General features: G+C 47.1%; 1 protein-coding gene across 1 annotated transcript; it reads left to right on the forward strand.

Annotated features, from left to right (window-relative positions):
- The first annotated feature begins 4,796 nt into the window (after positions 1-4,796).
- Dhrs7c (dehydrogenase/reductase 7C) lies at positions 4,797-22,676 on the forward strand. The gene is made up of 7 exons (XM_006973503.4): positions 4,797-4,952; positions 5,166-5,325; positions 14,418-14,530; positions 15,813-16,023; positions 19,172-19,264; positions 21,521-21,676; positions 22,133-22,676. The coding sequence occupies exons 2-7, from the start codon at positions 5,172-5,174 to the stop codon at positions 22,339-22,341; spliced, it is 936 nt and encodes a 311-aa protein (XP_006973565.1). The 5' UTR covers positions 4,797-4,952; positions 5,166-5,171; the 3' UTR covers positions 22,342-22,676.
- Positions 22,677-23,918: the final 1,242 nt, after the last annotated feature.

Here is a 23,918-nt window from a genome sequence, read left to right on the forward strand (position 1 = left end):
AGAACTGACGTCCAAGGTGCCAGCAGCTGATGTAGACGTCAGGGCAGAGGCCTTCGATCGCTGAAGCCCAAGTCAAACAGGTTGTTTGTTTTCTTTAAAATCTGAAAATGTTGCTTGTACACCAGGTGTCATGGTACATGCCTATAATCTGAGGCAGGGGGATCATGAATCTGAAGCTAGCTCAAAGTCCACAGTCAGGTCCTTTCTAAAAAAGACAAATGTCAATTCACTGAAGCATAGCATATAAGAGAAATGTATCTAAATTATATCTGTACAGTGTAAGGCATTTTCAGAAAGTGAACATTCACCCCAGTGTAACCTTATTGCTGGTCAAGAAACAAACACGTTATCTCCCCCTCTTTGCCAGAACACAGACACTGCCACATTTTAATTCTCCACTGTATTAAAATTATCTCTTTACATTCTCTCCCCTCTTAGCCATCATAAACCTGTTTTATGAGTCCATGTAAGGACTGCTCCTTATATCTCCAACATCTAAATTAATGGCTGACATGTGTGTGTGTATATATAATTGTATATATGTGTGTGTATTTCTATAAAGTTCAACACACACACACACACACACACACACACACACACACACACACACACACACACAGCCAGATAGCCTTATAAAAATAATTTCATGGGAAATAATCTGGTCATGATGAAGAACATTGACTCTACAGCAGAAAATTTGCCTGTTTGGGTTTGGATGTAAAAGGGACCGTTTTACATTTGTATTAAAGAATTGGTCCCCACCTGGGGGCATTATTGATAGTGCTTGGATCATGAGGGCATCAATGGGCTAAGTGATGAGTTAATGGCTGAATGGGCTTTTAGAAGGTGGGTCCTTGTGGAATAAATAAATGATTTAGGGTATGCGTGACTTTGAATGGGAGCAAAGGCTCAGTGCCCCTGTCTCAGAGACAGCCAGGATGTAGGCACAAAAACCCACTGGCCATTTTAACCTGGAAGCTCTCTGTCCTTGGTTAACCCATCGGTAAGTTTTATCAGGTGTCTACAATGCCATAGGTACCATGCCACTTCTCCTGCGTGAAAGAATTTAGAATTCCAGCAGGGGCCAGTGCTTGAAGAACTGGCCCACAGCCAGAATCTACACCAGCAGACAAGGTAGCGCCCAGGCATCAGATGTTCTACACAAGGAGCCTATTTTTCATTGGAACCCAACCTGGCCCTCAATGACCTCCCCTGCCAGGGGTCAGGGAACTCAGGAGAAAGAGTCCTGTGGTCCTCTTTCCAGGCTGATGTCTGAGTCCTAGCAGGCCATCTTCCATCCCCATCCCTCCTCATCCTCTCCAGGTGGAACCAGCATGGTTCAGGGCGCTTGGCTGTCTACGTGGATGAATGAAGGGGTAAGAGAGGCTGGGAGGAAGGGACCAAGGGAACACTATGTTCTGACTCACTGACAAACTGTGTGTGGCGGGGGGGGGGGGGGGGTGTTCTGGGTCCAGTTTAGAGCTGAGTGTGACTTCTGCTTGGAACAAGAGGAGAAAGTGAGTGTGACCAGCCCTGACCTAGGGGGTTCTCCACCATCCCAGGCTTTCCAGGATAACCCCAAATATTCGTGTATCTAAACTACTCAGTCTTTGCTCTTGATACTTGGATTAGACACATCATTTCAGAGCTGGTGTACATACAGCTCATTGGTTGAGGGCTCATCTGGCATGCTCATGGGTTCCATGTCAGCATGGCAAAAAAGTGAAGAAAAAGAACCCCTACAACTTTAAAGATAAGCAAACTGTCTTCTTCCCCAAAAGGGGCAGTAAAACAGATGCTTGAAGGAATTCTCAGTGAACTGAAGAGTACATGCTGGTTGGAAAACTCCATGTCTGTCCTGGGGTGATTAAGTTAAAGAAAGGAAGGCCTCCTGACAAGCAGTGAACTGACCTTGCCACCGACACAACTGAGGTGCCCTGGGACCTCCATCTATGGATGAATGCAGCTTCACACCAGGGCACCTGTGTTCTTGTCCTTCCCGCTAGAGCCATGAAGTGATGTAGAAGGGGCCTAGTATATTTCAGACACTTGCTGCAGGCGGGGCTGGGACCACCTTTCAAAGTTGTAGCCATTTTCCTTCAAATGTCAAGGTATATGAAAGACAGATTTCAAAGCTTATGGTCTAGGGAACATGAGCGTGTCAGAAACCGCCAGGCAGGGATGGCGCATTGCAGAACCACTGGCCGTAAGTCCACCGCAGTACTGAGAATGCAAGGTGCCCTTGACCTGAGAGGCTCCTGTCCATCATTGCTAACGGTACAGTCATTTTTCAGGCCCTGTCTTCACATGACCAGGCAGTGGTCTCCAACACAGATCAGCTGTTAGAAGAAAAATACTCAGCAAATTAACTAGATTAACCCTAACAGTTTATTTGACCAAAGAATGATTCATGAATTGGGCAAGACTCCAAACTCAGCCACATGAGCAACAGGCTTTTACAGGTGACCCTGGAAGGCACGTAGAAAACTCACTGGATCTGCTCCAGTGAGTGAGTTGGGCCTTATGGGGCGTGGGCTGGTCAGCTGACTGAAATTGGCTTGGTTGTCTGTGATTGGGTGAAACTTGGCTACTTGCTATTAAAACAGAACAAGAAAAAAAAAAAAACTTCCTAAATTCGGTTCCAGTTTATTACCTAGGAATTCCTAGCACAGAGGCAGCCTCAGGCCAGTAGCTTCCTGATTGATTAATTTAGCAGTCTCCCCAAGACAGCCTTCATGTGCTCCCGGAACATGGGGCTTCTTGGTCCCTGACAGAACACTGGCCACTTTTCTTCTTGCCCTTTGCTGATCCCTCTTCCAGTCCCCACCCTCTAAACATCCAAGTGCCCAAGAGCTCAGCTTTTAGGTATGTCCCTTCAAAGGTCTCACTCAGATCAAATGGAGCTCCAACATACCTGTGATAGCCCCCAAATGGATGTTCTTACCTTAACCTTCCCTGGTGTGTTCCAGACTAACTGACCCAACTATGCCCTCAATTCCTTGTCTTAGACTCCATGACTATGTGACTATCTCTCTAACCCTGGCTACCAGGCATCCTTCTTCACGTCTATATTGCAATCTAATGTATCTTCTTTGTCTCATAAGAATACGTAGCATCATGCTTTGTTGAGGTCCATGGGAGACCTGCCCCTTTCTGAATGGAGATGGAGAAGTGGATGGGGGGGTAGATGGGAGCTGGGGGGAGGAAATAGGCCACCCCAGGCTGGCCAGCTCTATTCTCTTTACAGTATAAATGCTGTGTGGCTGAAGAAAATGGGTCAGCACTTAAGAGTTCTTGCTGCTCCTGCAGAGGACCCAAGTTTGGTTCCCAGCGCCCAGGTCAGATGGCTCACAACCACCTGTAACCAGGGGATTGCAGGAGATCTAAGGCCTCTTCTGGTCTCCACAGGCACCCACAAACAGGTGCTATATACTCACATAGACACACACATACATATAAATAAATAAATAATAAAAGTAAACTTTAAAGCATAACAGACAGGATGCTGGGGTGGGGCCCGGGGCTTTTGATGGTTTTAGCCATGCTGAGTTCCTTATATAATTAAATTTAACATCTTGGATATTTAATCATAGAAGATAGCAACAGAATCTGGTGCCAGGGAATATCCCAGGAATCCACAAGGATGACCCCAGCTAAGACTCCTAGCAATAGTGGAGAGGGTGCCTGAACTGGCCTTCTCCTGTGATCAGATTGGTGACTACCCTAATTGTCAACAGAGAGCCTTCATCCAGTAACTGACGGAGGCAGATGCAGAGATCCATAGCCAAGCCCTGGGCCAAGTTCTGGGAGTCCAGTTGAAGAGAGGGAGGAGGGATTATATGAGCAAGGGGGGTCAAGATCATGATGGGGAAAACCACAGAGACAATGACCAGAGCTCAGGGGAGCTCATGGACTCTGTATGACAGCTAGGGAGCCTGCATGGGACCGGCCTAGGCCCTCTGCACGTGGGTGACAGATGTGTAGCTTGGTCTGTTTATGGAGTCCCTAGCAATGGGACCAGGATCTGTCCCTGGTGCATGAGCTGGCTCTTTGGAACCTATTCCCTATAATGGGATGCCTCACTCGGTCTTGATGCAGAGGGGAGGGGCTTAGTCCTGCCTCAACTTGATATGCCATGCATTGTTGACTCCCATGGAGGCCCCACTCTTTCTGAGGAGTGGATGAAGAGTAGAAGGAGGTGGGGGGGGGAGAGGAGGAGAGGAGGGAGGGGAAACTGTGGTTGGTTTGTAAAGTAAATAAAAAATAATAATAATTTAAAAAAAGACAGCAACAGTTACCTCCTGGAGGCTCAGAATCTATGCCAGGTTCGAGAGAGGCAGGATCTTATTTTGTACCCCAAGAGAGTTGCAAAATAAAACAAACATTCCTGTTTTTGAGAGAAAGAACTTGAACCTCACAAAGGCAAGTAGTGCTCTCTACACAGTGCTCCTTGATGCCATGTTTCTGTGTGGGCTTTTTTAAAACAGGTTCCATTCCACTGACCAGCTTTTTTTGCTTCTCATCCCCATCGCCACTCAGGAAGGGAAAGCCAGACGGCTTGGTGTCCACTTAGTCTATGCCACCTGCAAAGTACCCAGTGCAGGAAAGAAAGGCACAGGCATTTGTGCTGACAATCCCAGGGACTGATCCCTGATTCTCAGCCCAAACTAGAGGAAACTCTAATAGTCCCGCCAGCCAGCAAAGCTTTAAAAGTCCTGGCAAGAACTCTGAAATCAGACCCGGCCAACATGTGTCCCTGAATATCAGAATAGACACTATATTTACCCTGAAAAGCCCTTTAGCGCAACTGAGAGCTATAAATAACCATTAGGGCCCCAGCAAGTGGCCTTAACACATGGATTTCCTTCCAAAAATGCAGACCCATTTTAATTAAATTTGTAATTAGCCTTAGGGAAGGGCAGGCCCCCAGGACTCCTCTAGTGTGAGACACCGTGAGTAATTTCTATTTGTTGAGCATCTGGGGATCCACACGCTCCTTGCTGATCAGCTGGAAAGAACCTCCCGGGAGCTTGCAGAGCCCAGTTCCCTGGAGAACGGACCCTTGGCTTGGAGGGAATGAGTGCTGGGAGCGTGAACCTCCCCCTGCCCTGGGTGTTACCATCAGGGCCTCTGCAAAGCCAATCCTTTGTCCTGCCGTCCTGCAGAGCAAGATGGGGATCATGGCTGTCCTGATGCTGCCCCTGCTCCTGCTGGGGATCAGTGGCCTGCTCTTCATTTATCAGGAGGCCTCCAGGCTGTGGTCAAAGTCCGCCGTGCAGAACAAAGTGGTCGTCATCACCGATGCCATCTCAGGACTGGGCAAGGGTAAGCTGGCTTCCCCTGGATGTGTGTCCATCTCTGCCCGTGAGGGACCTGTGGAGGCAGGATGGTGTGGAGCATACCTGCTGACAGAGAGGAGTCAACCCAATGGGGACTTCTCTTTGGGAGACTGAAGCTTGCTTACCCCGTGATTGGCAGGGTCGGGATGCCTGGGGCTGCAAACTCCAGGCCCAGTGTTAGGAAAGTGTTGCATTTGATTGCTTCAGGAGTTTCCAGAAATCCTGAAATGCCAAGCCATTAGTTGGAGCTGCATACTGGATATGAGGCCAGCCTAGGATGCTAGATGTCAATCCTGGTTCCGGCAGTTAAGTAGCAGGTGCCTTCATCTATGTGACCTCGATGTCGCATGTGTAGATCAAGGATGATGGCAGTCTCCACTTTGGAATGTGCAAATGAATTTGCACATGGGTGGAACTTGGAACAACAGTGGCCACCACCATTCAAGTGTTGCTAGAGATGGTCATGTTGAATACATTTCCCACAGAGTCCACTCACCTCCTGTGTCCCACGTGACGACTGCCTCCCACCATCTCACTTCCTGGTCTTGAAGGCATTTTCATTCACAATCCCTAAGTAAGACAGTCTCCTGGGCCCTCTTACTTGTGGCATTTGTGAGAGGAATATCCTTTTGATTTAGCGGGATTCTATTATTCCTAATGATGGCAGTGTAATCCTGTTATATAAATTAATGACAAATTCTGCTGTTATTTTTGTTATTTAATCCAGCATAGAACCCACATAACCAACCATCCACTAGCTGCTCAACAGGAGCCAATGGGTCCATGTTGTCCTAAGCATCCCCTTTTCTAGAGCCTCTGGGGGTGTGGGGTGCACTTTCTCCTATGGTGCAGCCACTGGGAGAACTTCTGTGGCCCTGTCTCTGAGGTTTATCCCACAGCCTGCTGCTTGTTCGCCCCCAAAGGTAGCATGTCAACCTGATAACAAGAGGCTGGGTGAGGTCTCAGTGAGTGTGTGCACTGGGTCAGCCATGGCAGGTGAAGAAGACATTAAGCCTAACACAGCGGATGTGGCCTCTGGAGCAATTGCCAAATAGGCTACCCCGACTCATTGGGATTGGCACTCAAAAGGTGGGGAGACACACAACCCCAAAGCTCAATCTTCCCCAGGACCAGGACACTCTAGTTTGCCCATCAGACCAGACACAAGACCACAGTGTTGTTGGGTAAGTCACGAGAGTGATTCGCCTGAAGCTGTTCAGTCATGGGCTGTGGGACACTCTTTCTCCAAGTAGAATGTTTGTCTAGGCGCAGGCCAGGTCCCTGGAGCCTTCCCTGCCACCTGACCTGTGCCATCCTTTCAGGTGGCCCCCAGAGACCTGCCTTCCGACATCCTAAGGTTCTGTGCATGCTCACCACCATCAGCTTGGTGTCTTTCATGCTAATGCCCCCACACCTGCCTCCTCAATGCTTCCCATTTAAAAACACTCAATAAATGTTTTTAAAAATTTTGTTTTAAATCTGCACTGTCCCCCAACAGACCCATGTTTTGAGTGCTATTTTGGAAGCTGTGGTGTCTTTAGGTCAAGGTCACAGTGGTTCTTAACCTGTGGGTTGCAAACCCCTTGGGGTTCAAATGACCTTTTCAAGAAGTCACCAAAGACCGTTAGAAAATGCAGATATTTTCATTGTGATTTGCAACAGTAGCAAAATTACACTTATGAAGTGGCAACGAAAATAATTTTGTGGTTGTGGGGAGTCACCACAACATGGGGAATGGTACTAAATGGTCACAGCATTAGGAAGATTGAGAGCCACCGCCCTAGAAAAGGGGCCTGGCTGGCAGCAGTAGGTCATGAGGTACAGGCTTGGGAAGGTTATACCTTCTCAACTCTCCTCCCCCACACAGGCTGTCACCTCCAACTTCCATCAGCACAGACCCAGCTGTTGCCCTGTGCCTTCCTGGCAGAATGGATCCTCTCAAACCTGGACCTATAAACAAACCTTTATTCCTATAAATTGCTCCTGACAGGATTTGTTCACAGCCATGAGACAGGCAACAAGTACATTTAAGGACCAGCATCTAGAGGCCATTTGATCAGGGAAGGCACCCAGATAAGTATGTTCATGAATATCAGTTTAATTGAGCTCCACTTTGGTTCCAATACAGCCAGAGAATGAACTCTGCATAATGCAGTTCTTTGGAGTGTGTCAAGGTTTGCTCTCTGGTGTGGCTGTGGCCTGCCATGCAGTCTGTTCCCAGAGGGCTGGGAAAGAACGCTTCCACTGCTATGCTTGGGTAGATGGTCCTGCAAATGTTAGCTACATCTTGTCGTTGAAGATGCTGTTCAGATCGTGTCTTTGGAATGTTCTGTGTTACTAGATGGGACCACTGTTCTCCTTGGGTGAGGGTTGTGTGTTTATTTCAACAGTCCCAGTTATTGTTTTTTAACCTCATTGGGTTATATCACACATAAGGCAGGACCCCAGGAAATACACCACAGGTGTTTGCCGAAGAATGTGGCCCAAGCAGTCTAGATTCCGATCACTATTCTCTTGGACTGCATCTCACTGGCTCTTTGTACCTCCCACCTTCCCGACTCTACCCCCAACCCTGCAGAAATGCAAAGCAGAAAGGAATGAAGTCCAAGTATTTGCAAGTAACATGAGACCCTGGGTGTGTGTGACTTTAAATAAATGCCTGCTTTCCATGTGGTGCTGATGACAGCAGTCCCAGACACCAGCTGCTCCTTTTCAACCTCAAGGCAAGAAAAACCGCTCAAGCACGGAGTAGCTTACACGTAGCCCATACTGTGCCTGGGTACCCTAGAGCCAGGATGAACCCTGTGGGTAGTTATAGACCAGGAAAATCAAGGGAACAGCCCAAATCCAGACACCTAGCTCTCATCCCAAGTCAATCAGGTCAACCACTGTGTTATCTTGTACTCATTGGGTCTGCGACAAGAGTGACAATCAAAATACCTAAGCACTGGACTTGGCCTTCAGGGAAAGCTGACCAGACGCTATCCCGGCCTGTGTTCTCACAACCCCCAAGACGCCAGTCTTCTTTAAACACTGCTGAAACCTAGTCATCCACAACAACATCTCATAGCCCCTACAGGCCAGCCTTCCTCACTTCACTGTCTCCGGAATCAGAAATCGCTTCACACTCTTTGGCATCTTAGATCTGAGGAAATATGCAAGTAAGTGCCCGGTTTGTGTTTATTAGTTGGAAAGGGCACCACCGTCGGCATTGAAATGCTTGATGGGAGGCAAATACTGAGCTGAGCTGATAACAAACTAAAGCTGGATGTGGTCCCCTGTAATTCTAGCAGGAGGATTAGGAAATTCAAGGTCATCCTCTGCTACACAGTGAGTTCGAGACCAGCCTGGGCTCCCTGAGATGCTGTCTCAAAAATACATAAATTAAACAAATGAAAGAACGTAAGGGTTGGAGTACAGAGGCACTGCCACAAAATGCTCGGCAGGACAGAAAGAAGAGCTTCAAAGGAATTGGTCCTCCGTGACAGGCAGGACAAGAGAGAAGAGCTAAGTTCCTTTACATCACCGCGGAAGAAGAAGCAAAGACAGGCAGTGAGGGAGTGCCACCAATTCCCCCTTCATTCACCCCAAGCCTCCAGCCTGTGGAGTGGTGTCCCCCACATTCAGGAGGATTGCCCCCCTCCACCGTCCCTCTCAAAAACACCCTAGAAACATGCGTAGAGGTGTGCCTCAGTCTCCTAGGTGATTCCAAACCTAGTCAAACTGACAAGAAGACTACCCATCAATCCTGTGATCTCAGCGTTTGGGAGACTGCAGCAGGACAGGAGGATCACTCAGCTGGAAGCCAGCCTGAGCTAAGCAGTGAGGCCCAGTCTCAAAAACGACAAAAACAAAACAAGAATAGAACGAAGAATTTCCAAGTGGGCCTGTTAGTGTGGGCCTGTAAGCCCAGCTATGCGGGAGGCTGACGCAGGAGGATTGCAAGTTCAAGATCAACCTGGACAATTTAGTGAGACCTTGCAGATACATCCCACCATTAGGAAAGAGAGTGGGCGAGTGACAGTTAAGCCCAGCCTGTCCCCCTCTCAGTGGTGGTGGTGGTGGGAGATTGGTGCCGTGGATACATTCTGTATGCTGTGAATGTGTTGCTCTGATTGGTTGATAAATAAAATGCTGATTGGCCAGTAGCCAGGCAGGAAGCATAGGTGGGACAAGCAGAGAAGAGAATGGTGGAAACAGGAAGGCTGGATCAGGAGTCGCCAGCCAGACACAGAGGAAGTGAGATGTAAAAGTGCCGGTAAGCCACAAGCCACATGGCAACTTATAGATTAATAAAAATGGGTTAATTTAAGATGTAAGATAGCAAGAAGCCTGCCATGGCCATACAGTTTATAAGTAATATAAGTCTCTGTGTGTTTATTTGAGTCTGAGTAGCTGCTGGCCCCAGGCAGGACTGGAGATAACTTCAGCTACAGATTGGTCAAGAGGCAGCCTAATGTGGAGAACAGTTTCTCCCACCTGGACATCAGACTTCTTGAATCATGTCTTCATTCCTCTCCCCGCTTAGCAGGAGTGGGAATGTGGGAAACTCCTTTCAACTCTGTACCCCATTGCTCTGATACAGGGAATTTGGTCATCATGGCTGGCTCACACCCAGCATGCCTGCTTCAGCCACTCACAACCACAGCTGAGCCTTCTCCCTCCAAACCAAGTGACAAAAATTCCATAATTGTCAAGATCACGATTATGAAAGATGAATTTTTAAGTAATAAAACATAAAACACACACAGAACTGCCTCCCTGAGGAGCATCCTGTGCGGATGTTTGGCTCTGTTTCCTTTCTGCTTCTTGGTGAAGCTGACAGCTCAGTCAGTTCTGTGGGAGGGGACCAAGAGTGCCCGGGGACAGATCAATCCCATTCAAATCAGCCCAGACAGGAACTTCTTCCTGCAGCTGGACAGAAAAGAAAGGCCAGGCTGCCTCCTGACTTTCTGATTACAAACATTATGTACATTATACATTATATACAATACACTTTATACACAATCCTTCCATCACGGCACACCCCCAACAGGCAAGTCAAACAGGACTAATTCATAATCAATGTGTTCAATTTCCTTGATTTCTTTTCCCACCCTGATTCTCCCTGGCCTAAGCTTCTTACTGTTTCCGACCTTTCTAGGGATAAAGAAATAGAAAAGAGGACATAGAGGAGAGCAAGGGATGTGATGTTTACCTAAGGGACACACATTGTAAGATGGCTCCAAGCTACATGGGCAGGGCACTTGGCTGGGAGTCTGGCTCAGTGAGAATGTATTTGCTTGACACATAGGAAGTCTCTGGTTTCAGCCCCAGCACTGGGCCAAGGTGGGCACCAAAGTGTTTTCTTTCTATTATGGGCACCCCTGTGTCCCTCAGAGGCTTCCATAGAAACAACCAGCTGCACCTCTGGGAAGTGGAGCATGTGGACTTCTCCCATGGCTCTCCTTGCCTTGAGCCCTGCCTGGTTTAGGGGTCAGCAACTCCATAGAGACCAGTCTGGGCTGGGTTCCCAGCTACAGAGGACTCTTAGCAAGCCATTCAAAGGACCCACAGATGCCTTCTCTCCTGGAGATGATGGGCAGGAAGAACATCCCCATCTTGGCCCATGGGCAAAAGCTTATGGTGTCCTCTACTGAGAAACCTGCCTCCTAAGCCCTTGTCCTCCTTCCCCTCCTCCTCTTTCTCTTCTTCCTCCTCCTTTGTGTCTTATTTTATGGCAAAAGGAATGAACTTAATAAAGCAGTTATTTCTTTTGAAAGAATGTATCTTGTAGTAGCAACTAGCTTTGGAATTTTATATCTATTGTATTTTAGTGCCTCTGAAATTTCCAACTTAATGTCCTGTTATTACCCTGCTTTACATACAAACATATACATTCAAGTTGTAATGTTGTGTTTGACACACTCTTAAAATAAGGTTTTATTTATGTGTCTGTATGTAGGTATGTGCATGTGAGTACAGATATGCAAGGAGGCCAGGAGAGGGCGTCAGATCCCCCAGAAGCTGGAGTTACAGCATTTATAAGACCAAAGCAGGTGCTGGGAACTGAATTCGGGTCCTTTGTAAGAGGAATAAGTACTCTTAACCACTGAGCCATCATCTCTAGCCCCTGATAAGCTACTTCTAAAGCTCTCATATTTTAAACTTACTTTAATATAAATTTCTTTTCATGCCAACAGATTCGTTTTTGTAAAATCAGTTTTAAGGGTTTGAAAATAGGTTTTCTAGATGTACTATAACTGACTTAACCAACCTCCTATTGTATAAGACACTTGCAATTATTTCCAGTGTTTTACTGTTGGCTGTGGTACTGAGATAAGCAATATTACAACTGTGTCTGTGTAGACATTCTTAATGGCTGCTTTAGAAGGAATACCCATAAATGAAATTGATGAATCAAAGTCCTTTGAAGGATACAGTCAAGTTTTTCTTCTAAAACCTGTAGCAATTCATATATAAACCCACTGCTCACATCTCGCTAAGACTGTGATCAGTTTTGTCTTTCAATATCTGATGGGTCAAAATTAGTGTGTGGTTTAAATTGCATCTCTTTATCATGTCATGAGTATTGAATCTTAATCTTCTGGTCATTAACTGTGCTTTTTTCTTTTTCCCAGTTGATTCTTCTTATTTGTAAAAGTCCTTTGCATATCAAATAAATAAGTCCTTTGCTGACATATAGGTTGTAAATACTTTTCTTAATTTGTTTGCTCTTTATTTATATCTTTGCTATAAAAAAAATTTAAGGGTAAAATCTATAAACCAACTCTGATACAATTTGTTTCTTTTGAGCATGATCAGAAGACCTTCCCCAATGTAAGAGAGCAGATTCATCTCTAGCTCTTTTGTGGTTCTCTTTACGTTTAACTGATGTTGTATGTTATAATATGACACATCTAGCTTTTTAATCTCCCAAACAGGCACACAAATACCATTTTTTAAAGATTCATTTTATTTTAATTATGTGTATGTAGGGCAAAATATGCATGTGAGTGTAGTGCCCTTGGAGGCCAGAAGAGGGCATCTGATCCTCTGGAGCTAGACTCACAGGTGGTTGTGAACTGGCTGACAGGGGTTGAGAACTCAGGTCCTCGGCAAGAGTGGTACTCACTGAGCCATCTCACCAGCCCCCTCAAATATTTTTTTTAGGTAATATATTCTTTTCCCACTGGCTCAATATATTAACTTTATCATGTGGGTACTAAATGCTCATCAATACCCGGCTCCATTTTTGTCAATATTTCTTACCTCTGTTGGAATTGTTAACATTTTGCTCTAGTTTTGGAAGCTTTATAGTGTTGCTGTCTAGGCACTTCCTCCAAGAGGGGATAATGCAGTCGGTAGGTGATGGACAAAAGTGTGCAAAGGCTGGGCCTCTCACATGCAGGCAAGACAGCTCTTCCTGCCAGCTGCTGCTTCACGAGACTGCCCAAGGGTCCTATTACTGTGAAGAGACACCGTGACCACAGTAACTCCAATAAGGAAACATTTCATCAGGGCTGGCTTACAGTTCAGAGATTTAGTCCAGTGTCATCATCATGGCAGGAAGCATGGTAGCATGCAAGCAGACACTGTGCTGGAGAAGGAGGCAAGAGCTCAACATCCAGATCAGAAGGCATCAAGAAGAAAGAGACACTGGGTCTGGTTAAGCATTTGAAACCTCAAAGCCCACCCCTAGTAACATACTTCCTCCATCACGGCCACACCTACTCCTACAAGGCCACGCCTCCTCATAGCGCCACTCCCTGGTGACCAAGCCTTCAAATACATGAGCCTATGGGGGCCATTCCTATTCAAACCGCCATAGAAAGTTAGTACCTCCCATGGCCATAGTAAGAATTAACTGAGCAAACACATAGATGTCTTTCCCAACCATCCTTAGAACAAATGAACTGTCCAAACATGTGTGCTTTCATTGTTTTAAAGTGTCTGGATTATTGTTACCTGTGAATGTTGTATATCTGCCAGCTTGCCCTAGAGATGGCTCAGTAGGTAAAGGTGCTTGCCACCTAGGTTCCATCCCTGGGACCCATATGGTGGAAGGAGATAACAGACTCCCACAGGTTTCCTCCAATCTCCACAGATGGAATTGGCATGCACATGCCAGTGCACACAAACTTGTCCACCAAATAAATAAATCAATGTTTAAAAACTTAAGGAATGCCCTGTATTGGAGTAATCAGTAATAAGTTCAGAGTGAAACATAAAGCAAAGTCAACATCTTTTGTCTTTCTTTTTATTTTTGAGATTGTAATTGAATTACATTTCTTCCTTCCCTTTCCTCCCTCCAAACTCTCCCATGTGCCCCTCCCACTCTCTTTCAAATGTATAGCCTCTTTTCATTGTTATTGCAAGCATATAAGTATTTGCATATACATGTATATGGATATGACCTGTTGAGTTCACCTAATGTTACTTGTGTGCATGTTTTCAGGGCTGACCATTTGTCTCTGGACAAACAGTTGGTGTGCTCTTCCCTGGGGAGGACCATCTCTCCCAGTCCCACCTTGGCTGGGTTGCCTGGAGTTCTTTGTGTAGAGTGGCCTGTGAGCAACGAGCCTTGACTAGAGTCTCTCTCCACAGAGAAAATATGGAGGGCTGGGTGGTATGTGGTTCTAAACAGACATGGTAGCTCTTACCAGTATCTGCAAATTAAGGAGTCCCGAGGGCTGCGGTCTCAAAGGCTAGTGACTCTCTCCATTCAGTATAAGGAATGTCCATCATCAGAACTCCCAGCCCAGCAGAGCCTGCTGCTCCCCGCTGTGAGCTTCCCTTCAGGGAAGCAACCAAGCTGAGGCTAGAAACACAACACACCAACAAGCCAGCCTAGCCTAGGGTACCGCTCAGTGCTAGAGCAATCCCTTAACACATGCAAGGTTGGGGTTCAATCCTCAGGACCCCTAAAACATCTAGCCTGTGAAGGGAATCAAATGAAATGACTTCTCCAGAAGTAGGAACTCGTGGTGATGGATGAGACGTTGGGACTTTTTGACGTCAGGAGTTCCTAAGAGGGGAACTGCCTTCTATGGCTCCATTCACACAGCACACCTCGCCTCCCTTCCCTCTTCTCCACAGAGTGTGCTCGTGTGTTCCATGCCGGTGGGGCAAGACTGGTGCTGTGTGGAAAGAACTGGGAGGGGCTGGAGAGCCTCTACGCTACCTTGACCAGTGTGGCTGACCCCAGCAAGGTAAGGTCCTCTCCAGACAGCCTGAGATACCCCGAGCCTCCGTCTTTGTTAAGGAGCAGTTTCTGGGGAAATGGGACAGTGGCTTGGGAGAAATCAGAGTCGATGGCACTGACCCAGATAGAGGCCTGTCTGACCAACAAAAGGCTCTGGCTTGTTTTGATCACTCATCATGGCAGAACTTGGGCACCGATCCCAGAGTCTATGTGAGTCAGACTCGGCAAAAAAAAAAAAAATACAGATAGCAAGTGTACCAGCTGCGGGTTATGATTACAAATAGAGCCGATGTTCAGACAAGCAATATAAGTGACTGTAGCATCAAAGACATCAAGGAACCCCCCCACAAGCCACCCAGATTACAGGTGTTGCCGTCAGCACTCTTTAAGAAGAAAACTCCAACCTCGCTCCCAAGCTTGACCTTGCTGTTTCCAAACAGCTCAAAGGAATTCAGAGCTAAACCTGGCACTTGAGGAGAGGAGTCGATTAGAACCTCACTGAATGCTACATGGAGAGTTTCTTGGGTTATTATTAGGTTTTCGGTAAAGAAAAAAGTTGTGTGGGAAATACTGAGTTCTGTTCAGCTTGTCTTTTCAGAACCTCTATTGTGTGAGTGTGTATCTCCCCAAAGAACTCGGAGATCAGTAAATGTTTCCCGGACAGATGTGATCCACAATGGGAGCCTTCTCTTCAAGAGTACTAGCATTTGCCCAAAAGTTGCATTGACTCCAGGGTACTGTCAAGCCCCACCCCATCTTTACTTCTGAACCGGTAACATCTTGAAGACAGCAAGTGTCCAGAGTTGAGTACAGCACCTAGCACATAACAGATGCTTCAAAAGCAGCGCTGAGGGGAATACACCATTTTGATCCAAAACAAAGGGTAGCTGCCCGATGCTGTGCTGAATTTTCTTGTAGCTTATAAAACAAATGGGGAAGCAGCAGTTTCCAAGAGGAACCCAGCAAGTGGTTCAAAGTTATGATGCCAGCACCAGAGTCAGTTCACAGCCTCCAAAGGGTCACCCAGTTTGATCAGCTGAGGAGCCCTGGCACAAGTTCAGACTTCCTACTGCTCATCAGCACTTAATTGCAGACCTGGTCTCCAAAACTAGATTCTCCAGCAATCTCCTTCTTCCCACAATTGTTTTACTCCTTCTTCTTTGTCTTGGTTTGTTTTCCTAGTTAGCCTATGGCTTTGAATTCCCAGCAGGGTAGCTGTTTGATGGAGGGCCCCCAACATCTCCAAGGAAGTGATCCCAAACATGTTGACTTTCTCGTTGCTCCGGCAGACATTCACCCCAAAGTTGGTCCTCTTGGATCTCTCAGACATCAGCTGTGTTCAAGATGTGGCCAAAGAGGTCCTGGACTGCTACGGGTGTGTGGACATCCTCATCAACAACGCCAGCGTGAAAGTGAAAGGACCTGCCCACAAGATTTCCCTGGAGCTCGACAAAAAGATCATGGATGCCAACTACTTCGGACCCATCACCTTCACCAAAGGTCCTGTGAGTCTCATTTTCCTCTGGGTCTGTGGGCCACCAAATGCCATGGGAAGGCCTATGGTGCCACCAGGTGGCCATCTGGTTCTAGATAGAGTTCTTCAACCCAAGAAAGTTCCAAATTTGAACACTGAAAGCTTTCAGGTCCCCAACTGTAAATGTTGATCACAAAAAGGAAATGTCTTGCCGGTGTATTCTCACTTCACTGTGAAACTCTGCCCCGATTCTCATTCCACTCGGTAACTCTCTCGTTGTACCCAATCCACAGCTCCCCCGTGAGTCTATCTGTCTCTCTACGCCACTGTCTTCAGCTTTTGCCTAAGTTTTGCTACACAGGCCTTACAGTTGTTCTTCACTAACCGTGATAGCTGGTCAAAGGTTCTGTCTTCAGAAATGAAGGAGATGGGGCTGGGAGACGGCTCAGAGGGTCAAGTGCTGGTCCAATGCAAGCACGAGGACCAGATTCCCAGCACAACATAAAAGCTAGGCATGGTGGCACACGGTTGTAAGCCCAGCTCTGGGCAGGAAAAGGTAAGAGGATCCCAGGAGCTTGCTGGCTAGCCAGTTTAGTCAAAATAGCGAGATGCCAGGTTCAATGACAGACACTGTCTCAAAAGGTAAGAACAGTCAAAGAAGACACCCAAAGTCGACCTCTGGCCTCTATGTATGCATGCACAGGAGGGTGGGGGTGGGGTAATGGGGGGGAGACACACACATGTACACACACACACACACACACACACACACACACACACACACAAGGAAAAGAAAGAAATGAAGACTAACTGTTACAGTACCCAACTATAAAATATTCAGTATTCTCTTGATCCCTTCACCAAAGCAGGATGTGTATGAATGTGTGTCCCTTTACAGCAGAAGCAGTGGTCCACAGGGGGACCTGTCTGAGGGCCTAGAAGACCTCCAGATAGAGACTGCTCATAGCGATGTTCAACCTCAGGTCTGCAGTCTGGGTTAGGTGGAAGATGGCCATGGAAGAGAATCACAAATTGACCTTTCCCCTCCAAAACCTGTACGTGTTTCACAGCAGAGCCGAGGGGACAGCGTGAGCATGGAAAATGTGCCCATGTGGGGACCTGGAGCCCGGGCTGTGGTTGTGGAGGCATGTTCTCGGGTCACTTTCCTCAGCTCGCTCCCGTACTGAGGCCTCCAGGAATGGGACTCTGAGGCAGAGGGAAAGATAGAAAGTTGACTTTGTGCCACGTCTAAAATGGCACTCCAGAAAGAACACATTTCCAGCCGGGCATGGTGGCAGAAGCCTGCATTCATGAGGCTGAGGCAGGAGGATTATGAGTTTGAAGCCAGGCTGGACCACATCGTGAGATTCTGTCTCAACAAAAAAGAAAAAGAGCAGTTTTTCCCCATCCCCGTCCTTTTTGTCACCCAAGCAGACCAGAAAAGGCATGTCACTTCGTCAACGTCTGGCAGGGCCACTCAGTGACGATGAGTGAGGAATGAAAGGAAGAGTGTGAGAAAGGCCAGGTACAGTGTGTTCAGTCAGGGTTCTCTAAGGAGCAGAACTTACAGAATATATACGGGATTTTTATATATGTTGGATTTATTAGAGTGGCTTACAGGCTGGGGTCCAACTAGTCCAACAATGGCTGTCTACCAACAGAAAGTCCAAGAACCCAGTAGTTGTTCAGTTCACAAGGCTGGATGTCTCAGCTGATCTTCAGTATCTGTTGGAATCCCCAAGAAGTAGGCTCTGATGTAGCGAAGGAATGGACTTGCCAGCCAGAAAGGGCAAGCTGACAGAGAGAGAGAGAGAGAGAGAGAGAGAGAGAGAGAGAGAGAGAGAGAGAGAGAGAGAGAGCTTGCTTCTTCCGTGTCCTTTATACAGGCTGCCACCAGAAGGTGTGGCCCAGATTAAAGGTGTATCTTCCCACTTCAAAAAAAAATTCAATGGTTTTAAGAAGAAAAAAAAAAAAGCTGGGCAGTGGTAGTACACCCCTTTAATCCCAGCACTTGGGAGGCAGAACCAGACAGATCTCTGTGAGTTTGAGGCCAGCCTGGTCTACAGAGCGAGATCCAGAACAGGCACCAAAACAACATAGAGAAACCCTGTCCCAAAAAAAAACTAAAAAGAAAAGAAAACCCCTCACAGTTGTCCCCAGCCCCCTCATGCTTTAGTTAACTCCAGACATCATCCAGTTGACAACCATGAATGCTCACCAACTGGTTTCTTCTGGGTGGGCCTCCCTGTCAAGTGCTGAGGGACCAGAGTCTGATGGGAGCTCCGGGCCTCCCTTTGCTCTTCTCTAAGGCAGAGGGGCTGAGCTCCAATTCTGAGCACCCCCTTTCATCCGGACCTCTTTCCCTTCTGCCAGTACTGTTTGCTCTCCTCTTTCTCCACATTTCCTCATTTTATAGTAAATCTGCCTGAGGAAGAAATATTATCATAGCAGCATATTTCTAAACCCTTTCTGCTCACCGCCAACAAGAAGCCAGCCACCTAAGAACTAAGCAAGTGCATCTTCCCAGACAGCCCAGAGGACATGTGCTCTTCCCTCTCTTTATTAAAAGATTAACGCCTGCAAAAGAGGAGGAATTAGAGACACGCTGGAGGCCAGGTGCAGTGGTGCACACCTGTAATATCCGCAGTGGGAGGCTCGGGCAGATAGATCACAAGTTCAAAGCCTATCTGAGCCACAGAGCAAATTCCAGACCAGCCTTGGCTGTATGCGGCGATCTTGTCTCAAAACAGCAGAAGAGACCTGTTAGGAACAACAAGAAACTGTCTTCTTGAAGTAATAGAAGTGAGAAGAAAACGCCCTCCAAGTTGCATGTAGTGATGACCCAGACTGGAGGAGGAAGTGGAGAAATAGGAAAGAGGAGGAGAAAAGAAGGGAGGGGAGGAAAGGGGAGTAGGAGAGATGGGGGGAGGGAAGAGAAGAGAGAGGAGAAAGTTCTGTGTCACTTAGCTAGTGCACTGGTGGGTCATTTCAAATCACCCAGCAATGAGTCAGCCAACTGGTCTCTCAGAAACACAGGGCCAGTGACTTCCTGGAACCGTTCCATCTCTGTCCCTTGCCCTCTAGAAGGCAAAGAGGTAGCAGAGCCTTGGGTGACAAGGGGTGGAGCTGGGGACCTGCCTCAGATTTCTAACTGGGACTCCTTGTCTCTTCCAGTTCTGCTTCCCAACATGATCTCCAGGAGGACAGGCCAGATTGTGTTAGTGAACAACATCCAAGCCAAGTTTGGGATTCCCTTCCGCACAGCCTGTAAGTCACTAAGACAAAATAGGGGTGTCCTTGCTGTGTGTTTGTGTCAGAGCAAGCACCTTTAGGTCTAGACCAGGCAAGGGACCATACGGGATAAGGGGAATCTCATCCGGAGATGAGATGGGTCAACTGGGATTTCTTTCATGTCCCAGTTCCCTGATTTGGGGATGTTATAGATAAGGTTCCTCTCCTCCCAAAGACGTGCTGCTTCAACATGACACTGCAGGTGAAGCTCTCTCTCTCTCTCTCTCTCTCACACACACACACACACACACACACACACACACACACACACACACACACACATCCCTAGCTCAAACACCTCTTCTTCTATGAAGTTGTCTCGAAAAACTAGAACTGGGGACAAGAGCCGGGCGGTGGTGGTGCACACCTTTAATCCCAGCACTCGGGAGGCAGAGCCAGGCGGATCTCTGCAAGTTCGAGGCCAGCCTGGTCTACAGAGCGAGTTCCAGGAAAGACACAAAGCTACACAGAGAAACCCTATCTCGAAAAACAAAAAAGAAAAGAAAAGAAAAGAAGAGAGAGAGAGAGAGAGAGAGAGAGAGAGAGAGAGAGAGAGAGAGAGAGAGAAAGAAAGAAAGAAAGAAAGAAAGAAAGAAAGAAAGAAAGAAAGAAAGAAAGAAAGAAAGAAAGAAAGAAAGAAAGAAAGAAAAAGAAAACTGGGGACAAGAAAGAAGAGAAAAAGAAGAGGATCTGTGAAATAGCAATATCATAGCCAAAGGGGTTTATCTGAGGCATGATCATTGCCACTGAGAATCCCAGGAGATGGGCAGCTCCAAAAGCGAGATGTGCGTGGAGGAGACTCCAGGGATGTGTTCCCAGGAACTATCGGAGAAACTCCGGAAACTTTCTCACCTTTGTTATGTCCCTGTTGTATTTATTTTTCTGGGCGATATGAACAATGATAGACTCAAGAAATAGTCCTTCCCAGTTCTAGCTTGGTGAATCAAGGAGATTCACTGGCACTACTGACAGGGGATGGATGAGGAACCACCTTACAGGAGAATGGGTAACTTATAAGAGGTTACATCACTGAAGAAAATGTCTCTGGCTCACCCCTACCAACAATTAGCCACCTATATGTCCTCAGAGAAGGGTGGTACCTCCGGACCCTCCCACCCCCATGACAGACTGTTATTGGCTCTTAAAGGTGTGTGTGTGTGTGTGTGTGTGTGTGTGTGTGTGTGTGTGTGTGTGTGTGTGTGTGTTTTAAACTTAGCACAATGTTGTAGCATGCATCAAAATTTCTTGCCATCTTTTCCATTGAAAATGGCAAATCCTTCATGGCTTGGATATACCACAAGTTACTTATCTATATCTATTGATGGCTATCTGTTGATACCACTTTGGAATTACGAGTAATGAGTCTATGGGCATGCGTGAATAGCTTCTGTTGAGAACATGGCTTCACTTCTCCAGGGTTGCAAACCTAGGGAAGGAATTATATTTAAATGTCTATAAGAAACTCCCTAAGCTGTCTCCAAAGCAGATACACCCGTTCCATTCTCGCCAGCATTGCATAAGGGTTCTGAAATCTCCTCCACTCACCAACATTAGTGACAGTCCATCTTGATTGTAGCCCTCTTAGTGGTGTGAAGAAGTGGCTTTGGTTAACCGCCCCTATGTTCATGCATATGGAATCGGGTCTCCTGTGAGCTCTACTGAGGGTGGGCCCACTGAGTGATGGGGGGTAGGAGGCCAGGATTCTAGCCAACGCTTTTCCACCTTTGGCTGAGAACCTAGTGCCATCACATGATCTCTCAGTGACTCTTTTACTCTTCATAAAGTGGGCACAATGGCTCCTCTATCTCTTCATTCGGTGTACAGTGGTCCCTCGGTATCCATGGCAACGGTGGTCCTCAGACACCCTACAAATGGTGTTTGCATCCTCTCGCATACTTTCCATCATCTCTGGATTGCATGAAATACCTAATACAGCTGTGGGGAAGTTGCTGTAGTGTCCTGTTTAGGGAACATGCAGTTATTTTTCTGAGTATTTCAGTTCACGGCTGGGGAACCTGTGGGTCTCGAGGGCTGATGTAAATTAAGGAGACAGCAAGCCACACGACAGGAGCAGAGATCCAGTGAGATAGTGAAGGAATTAGTTTAACAGTTTAACCCAGGGAGCTTGCAGGCCCCTTTGAGCTGGGAAGAAGATGTATGTCTGCCCTCTTGTCTACAGTCAAGCCCAGAGAAGCCCTTCCTGTGCCCACCTCTGGCTGGTCTTTCTTCCAGATGCAGCCTCCAAGCACGCCATCATGGGTTTCTTCGACTGCCTCCGAGCTGAGGTTGAGGAGTATGATGTTGTGGTCAGCACCGTGAGCCCGACTTTCATCCGTCCCTACCATGTTTATCCTGAGCAAAGAAACTGGGAGTCGTCCATTTGTAAATGTAAGAGTTAAGAGAGAGAACCCTAAGTCTGGAGGTAGAGAAACAAAGCCTTTAGGCCTGGGGTACCAGGTAGAGAGCACACCCAAGCTGCACCCAGCAGACCCTGGCAGGGCTGAGCGGGACACTCACCCTGTTCAACAGCTTTTCCCAGACCTAACAACCAACGCGTGGTCTTTAAGAACCACCCTGCTCCAGCTCTGAGTGGAGGCTAAGCCTTCCCAGGCCCTCCTTCTCCTTAACACCCAAGCTCGTCCCCATCCCCTCCACTGTGAAGGCACCATGGAGAAAATGAGGCAGTAAACAAAGCTGCGGAGGCTGGAGGGTGAAGTGTCTTTCCCAGGCTTGAGGCCGGAGGATAGCAGAGTGTCAGGAAACCCTGACTTTAAAGATGCACTCAAGCATCTTCGTAGTCGGGGGATTGGAACCAGCTGTGGCCGCCCCAGCCCGTGTTTTCAGTCTTTTGCAGGAAGCTGGCCTACGGCGTGCACCCGGTGGAGGTGGCTGAGGAAGTGATGCGCACGGTGCGGAGGAGGAAGCAAGAGGTGTTCATGGCCAACCCGATCCCCAAGGCCGCCGTGTTCATCCGAACCTTCTTCCCGGAGTTCTTCTTTGCTGTGGTGGCCTGTGGAGTGAAGGAGAAGCTCAGTGTCCCAGAAGAGAATTAACCGCGAGAGTGGCCGAAGGGGCCACAGAGGGGGAATAAAGGCTCTCCTAGCTAGTGCTGGCTCATCCGTTCTCTCCCTCCAGAGAGGTCGCTTACAGGCCACAGGCCAAACCCTGCTAGATCCCCTGCGCAAGGCTCTCACCCTCCCACTGAGGGTGGCCAAGCCACCCCTGAGCTACAGGGCCCCTGGGTGTCTCCCACACAAAATCGGGGGCACATTTCCAGAAGCTTCTCTGCTTTATGGGGTGACAACTGAGCAGGAGTGTATGAGCTGTAACCATCAAACCATCAATTTATCCAAGCATGCTATGGCCTCTAGCCTGCCCAGAAACACCCACCACACCCACCACACCCCCACCCACCCCACCCACCCACCACCACCACCCCACCCACCCACCAACAACAACCCCCACCCCCACACCCCTATACCCCACCACCCCCACCACCGCCCCCACCACTACCACCGCCCCCACCCCGGTCTCCTACAGGGGTATATGCTCAGTCAACCTCCAACAGCCAGACAGTACTGGATAACCCATTAAAGGAGCTTTTCCCAGTCCAACTTCCTATAGGATGAAAATAGCCTCTAATCTCTATCAGCCTGTGCAACAGCCACCAGCCATGTGGGACAAATTGAATTTTAAATTTTATTTAATTGAGAGTAATGTAAATATTAATATTATTTAAGCATGATATTATAAGAACATGACATCATAAAAAGGTCAATCATTAATTTATGTTAACTTTTTTTTTTTTTTTTTTTTGGTTTTCCGAGACAGGGTTTCTCTGTGTAGCTTTGTGCCTTTCCTGGAACTCACTTGGTAGCCCAGGCTGGCCTCGAACTCACAGAGATCCGCCTGGCTCTGCCTCCCGAGTGCTGGGATTAAAGGCGTGTGCCACCACCGCCCGGCTTAACATTTTTATATTATATAAATATATCACATAACTTATATAAATATATAAAGCTAAATTATGCCAATAAGAATGACTAATATTAATATAGTTATTGAGTGTTACTATTTAATATGGTATATTATGTGATATATAAATTATATAATATATTGTGTATATACTTTACAAATAAATATATATACTGTGAACACATGTAACAATATGCTTATGCTATACATAATATTACATCATGATATACTTCTTATTAAGCTTGGCTGGAAATTATTACAAGCACGCCTCATTAGAAGCACAATTTAGCCCTTTCCCAGTTGGGAGGTAGCCACCAACAGCCTGTTTCTTAGATCCTCGATGGCTGCTAAGACCCTCCGCTTCAGGCATCGTCTTCCAGACTTTCTCAGAACAAAACCCCGTTCTAAAGCACCACCTCGCTGCTCTGCGTGTGCAAACGGCAAATGATTCTTGGACTCTTGGGAAGTATTGACATAGGGTTCTGCACTAATATTGTAACCAGTGACTCAAACCTTCTAATATTTGTAGATGAAAAACCGCAATGCTACATTCCCCAAACCTGTCACTCACAAAATTAACATATAAAGCTTTATAGATGCACCTATGTTAATCTTCTCTTAAAAGGTAAAATCATGGGCTAGGGAGGTGGCTCAGTGG

Source organism: Peromyscus maniculatus, chromosome 8, assembly GCF_049852395.1.
Source record: "Peromyscus maniculatus bairdii isolate BWxNUB_F1_BW_parent chromosome 8, HU_Pman_BW_mat_3.1, whole genome shotgun sequence".
In the NCBI taxonomy this organism is placed as follows: Eukaryota; Metazoa; Chordata; class Mammalia; order Rodentia; family Cricetidae; genus Peromyscus; species Peromyscus maniculatus.

Excerpts from the sequence above, each read along its gene's own strand:
- Dhrs7c (XM_006973503.4), top strand. The coding sequence starts at position 5,172 with ATGGGGATCATGGCTGTCCTGATGCTGCCCCTGCTCCTGCTGGGGATC. Across the intron at positions 14,531-15,812 it reads GTGTGGCTGACCCCAGCAAG|ACATTCACCCCAAAGTTGGT; the intron begins GTAAGGTCCTCT and ends TTGCTCCGGCAG. Across the intron at positions 21,677-22,132 it reads GGAGTCGTCCATTTGTAAAT|TCTTTTGCAGGAAGCTGGCC; the intron begins GTAAGAGTTAAG and ends CCGTGTTTTCAG.